At 41.5% G+C, this 7,580-nt stretch overlaps 1 protein-coding gene across 1 annotated transcript in view; it reads right to left on the bottom strand.

Annotated features, from left to right (window-relative positions):
- The window catches only part of PPP1R12B (protein phosphatase 1 regulatory subunit 12B), a 322,390-nt gene extending 316,773 nt beyond the window's left edge, over nucleotides 1-5,617 (bottom strand). Inside the window, exon 1 of the mRNA XM_042780984.1 lies at nucleotides 5,327-5,617. Within this exon, the coding sequence (XP_042636918.1) occupies nucleotides 5,327-5,617 (291 nt within the window). The remainder of the gene's footprint in view (nucleotides 1-5,326) is intronic.
- Nucleotides 5,618-7,580: the final 1,963 nt, after the last annotated feature.

Raw genomic sequence — 7,580 nt, 5'->3', positions numbered from 1 at the left:
ACACTAAATCAATAAAAAATGATTCACCTAAATAAATAAATGACACCACAATACAACTACTAAAATGGCTAAAACTAAAAAAAAAAAAAAAAAAAAAAACCTTGCACTGGTAAAGAACTAATTAGGACTCTCTCTCATACATTGTTGGCTGAAATGAAAAATGGTTCAAACCCACCAGCTGCTCCATGGGAGAAAGATGTGGTAGTTTGCTAATATGAATTATCAGTGACATAGCTTTCTGTATCACAGCAACACACAAGCCAACACAGTAACAAACTGACAGGTGACGGTACTGTTTTATACTTAATTGTGGTAGTAGTTATACAACTGTTGACATCTGTTAAACTCACAGAACTCTACACTCTTTTGGGTGAATTTTACTGTACATGAAATATACCTTACTTTAAAAACATTTAAACATTAGAAGTCATCAATGACTTAATTTTAAGTTACCAACAATACCCGTTCAGTCTCCTACAGTTAGCAGAATTGGTTTAATCTACTCATATAGACATTTTACTTATTTTAAAATACAGTGAAGATTCTGTGAGCACAAATGTTGGGACATAACTACTCAACAGGACTTTCAGAATGGAGAAGAAAAATTTGGTTAGGGAACAAATAAAAGTCATCTGAATCTGTACTTCAAAAAAAAAAAAACCAACCTAAACCCATTGCCATTGATATGATGCAAATAAAACACCACCAATATAAAAATAAGTGTATTTCCAAATCTGGCTATAAGATCCATTATAGCTTGGACACTTGGGACTAATATTTGTAAGGCAAGAGGCCAGGTGCCCAACATAGTCTGATGCATCATATTAACCAACCTGAAGAGGTAAATGGCTAAAATGGCCCAGGATGACTGTCCGAGCTTCACAATAAGCAGGTGGGAAGAAGATTCTGAATTCCGTATTGCCATGAGTCTTGACTGAACAGAACTCATTAATATACAAGGTAAGGCAAAGTCTCTTCACAGATGGAGCTATTAGAGGAATAAGTAATGAACTTGGAATAGAAAGGTTAAGAGGACAAGTTTTATTTTACCATAAAAAGTAGCATACAGTAACATAATATTTTATATTGAAGTGAACACATTACCATCTTGCTCACTGACTCCATGATGACTCCGGTCTCACTCTCTCCTCTGATCATCTGTCCCTACCTCTAACTCTCTTCTAGGGAAATAGGTATTTTAATCTCCCGGAAGCTACAAGGTCAGATTGAGGGAGCTCTATAATGACAGAGGCTACTCTGAGTTGAATTCCACTCTGGGATGACTCTGAGCATCCAAACTTGGACCCTGAGACCATTACAAAGCCAAACTGAATTTGAGTCAAGTATAGAATCATTCTAGTCTCCTAGTATCCCTCCAGGGAGCTCTGGTAGCATAGTGCCTAAGACACTTGACTGCTAACCAGAAGGCTGGCGGTTCAAACCCACCAGCCACTCCTCGGAAGGAAGGTCGGGCAATCATACTTCCGTAGTGATACTGCCTCGGAAACCCAAGGAGGGGTCACTATGAGTCGGGGCCGACTCGACGGCAAAACAACAACAACAACAGTATCCCTCCAAATGAAGACTGATCAGACAGGGCTAGGGACAAGATCTATTCAGAAAGATATTCGTATCCCCTACCACACTCAGCAGATAGACATACTAATAAAAAATATGCTAAATGAATAAGCAGGTATTCATTTTAGCGAATCCTTTCCAAAAACCTCTTTTCCAAAAGCAAGCACTTGTCTTTTACAACAGCCGAATAATTTGGTACATACGGTTTCTAAGAGCCTGTATCTAGACCTACAGCACGCTCAAGACCATATGCTAAGGATATAAAGACAGGTGCCAATAATCAACATTATAAAAATTTTTTAAAATGAACTTGAAAAGTTATTATCCCATGTAGACTTATTAACCCATACTTCCTACACATAAATGTACTGGGAAATCCTTTGTGAGCAAACAAATGCTTTCCAGGGTTATGTAATCAGATTAACTCCTTTTTCATTGAGGACCCTAGGATACCAAGCATATATAAATCTTAATCTATTCACCAAATGCAAGTTAGTCTATATCCGTTTCCAAGGCTTTCATCAGAGTCAGTCTAACTTTTGAGATACTTCTTATCCTAGTCTATTTCAAGTATTATTAATAGGCCACCTGGAGCTTGTTATCTTTGACGGTGCACCTCGTGGTCTAAGCAAAGGCTGCCAAGAAAGAAATGTTTCTAAGTCAAAAGTAACACCAAGGCACCACAACTCATAGTGCAAATCATCTACTGTAACCTTGGAAGTGAAGGAAAAAAAATCATCCCTCAGTGTCAGTTGCAGGATTTCTTCCAGTACTGCCATGAAGATAATGCACAGCTGGTCAAACGCTCATGGCCAAAACAAAGGACAGAAAGGAAGCAATTATCCAGATAATTCTGATCACGCTTGTATGACAGACAGATATTTTAACTGAATTATTCAGATAAGTGTACTAACCTCCATTTTATAGTAGGAGAAGCTACTGGAAGTTCCAGTCTCATATTTTGAAAATAACCTTATTCAGACCATGGAGAAACATATAATTCTGTGGGAACTAATTTGTACAAGAGTTCCTGAGCCAAAGCCTATTGTCTTGATTCAAAGAGATAGCTCTCAACAAAGAGTTTTGACTTCAAATCTTTGAGAAGCTTAATCTTTAGCTGAATTTGTCTAGTGTGTTGTGATGTTACCACCTGATCAATTAAACTCATTGCTAGTCCTATCAATGAAAGGGGTGGGGACAGAGGATGCCTATAATGCATTTCTTGACATTAAAAAAAAAAAAGAAAAGATTCCATAGCTATCACTTTCTTCTCCTGTTTCAAGAGATTACTGAATATGGAGAGCATATAAACTGAGAGAAGCTGCACTTCACAATCTAGGGTGGCAGTGCAAGAAGGAAAGGCATAAAAGAGGTCAGGCTCAGGAGAAGGAATTAGTCAGTGGTTATCTGGTACGGAAAGGAGCGCTACCGTTTTACCATGAGGGTCCTCAAAGTACACGCTTTTCTCAGGACATTATCAAAATGTTTATGGTAAAGCCCAGACTCAGCTAGCAGAGTCACCTTAAAGAAACAGGATTACTAAATTACTCTAAGAAAACTGTGCTTCCATAGAGTAGTAATTCAATAAAAGGACTATATGAACTACAAGGCTGGATTCTATTTCTTTATCTTCTGTGGACCCATTAAATGACTTCCTCCAGAATGTAGATCTCAATCTCCCTCACATCCAAAATACAGTTGAAAAATAAGAATTCACCTCCCCAGAAGTTTAGAAATCAAAAGTAATAAATGTAGCTGACTTAGTTTCTATCTTACTTTATATTCTGCTTCTTCGTAGGTGGTGACACAGTGGTTGGCTACTACGAAAGGATCGAACCCACCAGCCCTCCATGGGAGAAAGAAGAAGCAGTCTGCTTCCATATTTACAGCCTTGGAAACCCTATGGGGGCCATTCTACTCTGTCCTATAGGGTCACTATGAGTCAGAATCAACTTGATGGCCGTAGTTTTTGGGTTTTATAAAACTCTGGAGGTCCATGAATGGCTCAAACAGTTTGCAATTGGCTACTAACTTAAATGTTGGTGGGCCAAACTCACCCAGTCGCATTATGGAAGAAAGGCCTTGGCAATGTGCTTTCAAAAACATTAAAGCCAAGAAAACCCTATGGAGCAGTCTACTCTCTAATACATGAGGTCACTATGTGGTGGAATCAACTCAAGGACAACAGGTTTATAGAGCTCTGGACTTTAAGCTTGAAAATTCCGTGACTAAACGCAATCTCTCTCCTTTCTAATCTTGCACAAATAACAATTTTGCTAAACTTGTTTCAGCTGTAAAATGGGAATAACAGTATTACCTGCCCCATCTACTTCAAAGGTTCACTGCTGAGACTCACATGAGACAGGACATGTGAAATACTCTGTTAAACAGCAAAGTACTACACAAATGTTGGTTGCTACCTTACGTGAAGCACTGTTATGAGCAGACCTTTTTTGGATATAAATAGAATTAATAGAGGAGACAGTTTCTTCATCTGAAAGAGAAGGGTTGCAAACATGGTGAGCAGTAATGTTAAGCTATTGGCTAATATATTAGGAAAGTGGTTTGACATAAAGTTGAATCATTATTTAGAAGCGGATTCCCATGCCAACACATTCACTTTGCACAGACGGCAGCAGAAGAAAAATAAGAAGGATAAAGAGTGGGTGTCCAGCTCTCAGCTCACCAAAATAACTGATGAAGTTCCATTTGGGGAGGTGGAGTTGGTTATGACAGTCAGTATAAACAGATTACTGTTGCATAAGGAGAGAGAAGTAAAGGTGTTGTTACCAAGCACAGAGCTATCAGGTCATCCTCAATCCATATATTATAGATATATAGATATATAGCATGTGATTTCTATAGAGGGCTTTAAAATATATATGTTGTTGTTGTTGTTATTTGCCGTCGAGTCGCCCCCGACTCATAGCGACCCCTCCTTGGGTTTCCGAGGCAGTATCACTACGGAAGTAGGATTGCCCAACCTTCCTTCCGAGGAGTGGCTGGTGGGTTTGAACCGCCAGCCTTCTGGTTAGCAGTCAAGCGCCTTAGGCACTATGCTACCAGAGCTCCTAAAATATAAAGGTTATTCCATAGGTATCAAACAGACATAAACGATTCAGTTGGTTGGTTGTCCATAGGAAGCCCTTTGAGACATGTCAGCACTGCTGAGGAGAAAATAAGACACCCCCAACAATGAGATCACGGGTGCTCTAGAAGATAAAAGAGACACAAACTGGTTTGGAAGCACGACAAATAAGCCAAACAAGAAGTGTGGTTTCAAATACTTAACACAATATAAGAGTTTATTCTTTACGTAATATAATTTATTTTATAATAGAGACACAGAAACAGAAAACTGAATTTTTGAAAGGGCATCAGATAAATGACACTGTCTATGCATACAGGCGCACCAACAAGAGAGAAGTGAAGATGACTGATCTATAGGGATAACACCAGGGACCAAATCTCCAGTAACCATGACAACCCAAGAAGGTGGAGGGAAATACAAACACTGACCAGGCAGCTGGGTGACACTATTCCTTGAGGTACGGACCCTGGGGTTAGAAAGAGATTTGATTAACGCAGGAAGCTGATTAAGAAGGAAACCCGCTACTCCAAAGGGACCAGTGTCCATGCAGAGGGGATCGGCAGTGATACTAGTCCTCTCTATGGTGTAGCTCGCAGGTGTCATAGGCTCATCTGTAGGAGACTGGGCGCCTATAAGAACCAGAAGGGAGTTAGTTACCTGGTGAAGGGCTGTCAAGCCGTCCACGTTGACGGTGTTGATGTCGGCGCCCCTAGCCAGAAGCTTTTTCACCTCATCGGTATCCCCGCTAGAACAGGCGGCCAGGAAGACAGCACCATCCTCGAAGCGGACTCTGGGGCTCCCGGGTCGAGTCTGCGATTGCCTTCCCGCGCCTCGCCGCTCCGCCGGCTCCTGTTCAGTCTGCGAACCCCGCCAGCGCCGAAGCTGTTCAGCCCGCCGCATTCGCGCTGACTCTGCCCGCTTCCCGCCTATGTGTTCCAGCTCCGCCATTGCTCCAGCCTCAGCAGCTGTTGCTGAAACTATCGTTACTAGATTGCTGTTGCTGCTCCTGTCGCCGCTGTCGCCTGCCTCACAGCGTTTCAGCCAGGAGCAGAAGGCGGAGACCCCTGCACGGCCATCTTTACTCCTCCCGCCACTAGCACCACCCGCACTTTCTCTCGGCTTCAATACGCAGGCGCTGCCCGGGCTCCAGGTCATCACGGGACTTGTAGTAAGCCACCCGCCCTAGGGGCAATCTGTGGCCTTAAGGGAACTACAAATCCCTGGTTGCATCAGAAAAGAGGCGAGGTCCAGCTGTTCTCTACTTACCCGCGGGTCCCAAGGAGGTCACCTTTGCCCTAAGCTGGAATTGTGTCCCGGACTGGCGTCAGCCGCTTCAACTGAGCATTTTGGGAGTGGTAGTTTTTTCTTGTTATGACTACTACTAATTTTAGCACCTAAACAAACAGCATTCCTTTGACTGGGAAAGGGGCAGTAATTATCCCTATTTTTTAGTGGAACATACGGATAGAAAGTACCTGCAAGGCCCGAATCCATGTCCTGGTTCTACATTTAGTAAATGTAAATAAATGTGGGTGGGAAGGAGCATACATACAAATACAATATTGCACATTATACATACTTTTAACATGACACTTCTGGGCCCAGAAAATACCTAGAGAAAGATCTGTCAAAGTATAGTGGAAAGAGCCTGAGCTTTGAAATCAACATCCATGAATTCACATTTCTGTGTAACTTACTCCAAGCCTATTTCCTCAAGTGTAGAATGTGAATAGTAATATTTTTCAGGATAGTGAGGTAGATCAAATGACATAACATATGCATGGATACCTAGTATCATCTCTAGCAGGTATCAGCTCACAATAAATATTAATTTCTCTTCTTCCTCCTGCCTCCTCCTCTACCATCTTCGTGGATCTTCAATTCACAGGAGACAGAATAGATATCTTGTCTTCCATGATTTTTTTCCCCCAGAGCTACAGAAAGATAAATTAAGGAGCATACTAAACTCCAAAGGCAACAAGTAAGACATTTTCATATTCACCATGAGTTTGGTTAAAACCTATTTGTCCTATTGATGTAAAACCTACTTTATTCCCCCTCAAGGGCTCTGGTGGCATAGTTCTTAAGGCACTTGACTACTAACCAGAAGGTTGGCAGTTCAAACCCACTAGCCACTCCTTGAAAGGCAGACTGGGCAATCTATTTCCATAGAGATACTTACCTCAGAAACCCAAGGAGGGGTCACTATGTGTTGGAACCTACTCCATCACAGTGAGTTTTTGTTTTTTTTTTTAAGGGTGGGGGCAAACTCCTGACTGCTGCTTTAAAAAAAAAAAGGAAAACTGTATAAAGCTGTTTATTTTACAGATATATGACCTTCTAAAGAGGATTTTTTAACTGGGGTACATTTGCAAGGGCAATTATATTTTCTTTGGCTGTATTCTTTTTTTTATTCAGAATCAGGAAAATATAACTGGTTCCAGTGGCATCCAAAACCAAAACCCAAACTCACTGCTGTGGAGTTGATACCAACTCATAGTGACCCCTCCTTGGGTTTCTGAGGCAGTCTCTCTATGGAAGTAGATTGCCCAGTCTGCCTTCTGAGGAGTGGCTGGTGGGTTTGAACTGCCAGCCTTCTGGTTAGCAGTCAAATGCCTTAGGCACTATGCCACCAGAGTTCCTAAATCTAGATACAAAACCAAAAAACTCACTACCGCCCAGTGGATTTTAACTCATAGCCACCCCTCTTCGGGTTTCTGAGGCAGTATCTCTACAGAAGTAGATCGCCCAACCTTCCTTCCGAGGAGTGGTTGGTGGGTGTGAACTGCCAGCCTTCTGGTTAGTAGTCAAATGCCTGAGGCACTTCGCTAGCAGAGCTCCCAAATCTAGATAAGCTGTGTACAAATAAAATACAATTTTTGTACTTTTAATTGTACTATGTGAGTCAGGT

This window comes from Orycteropus afer, unplaced genomic scaffold (assembly GCF_000298275.1).
Source record: "Orycteropus afer afer isolate SDZICR_OR568_19922 unplaced genomic scaffold, OryAfe1.0 scaffold00075, whole genome shotgun sequence".
In the NCBI taxonomy this organism is placed as follows: domain Eukaryota; kingdom Metazoa; phylum Chordata; class Mammalia; order Tubulidentata; family Orycteropodidae; genus Orycteropus; species Orycteropus afer.
The sequence above is the reverse complement of the archived record's forward strand: the minus strand, read 5'-3'. Positions and strand labels throughout refer to the sequence as shown.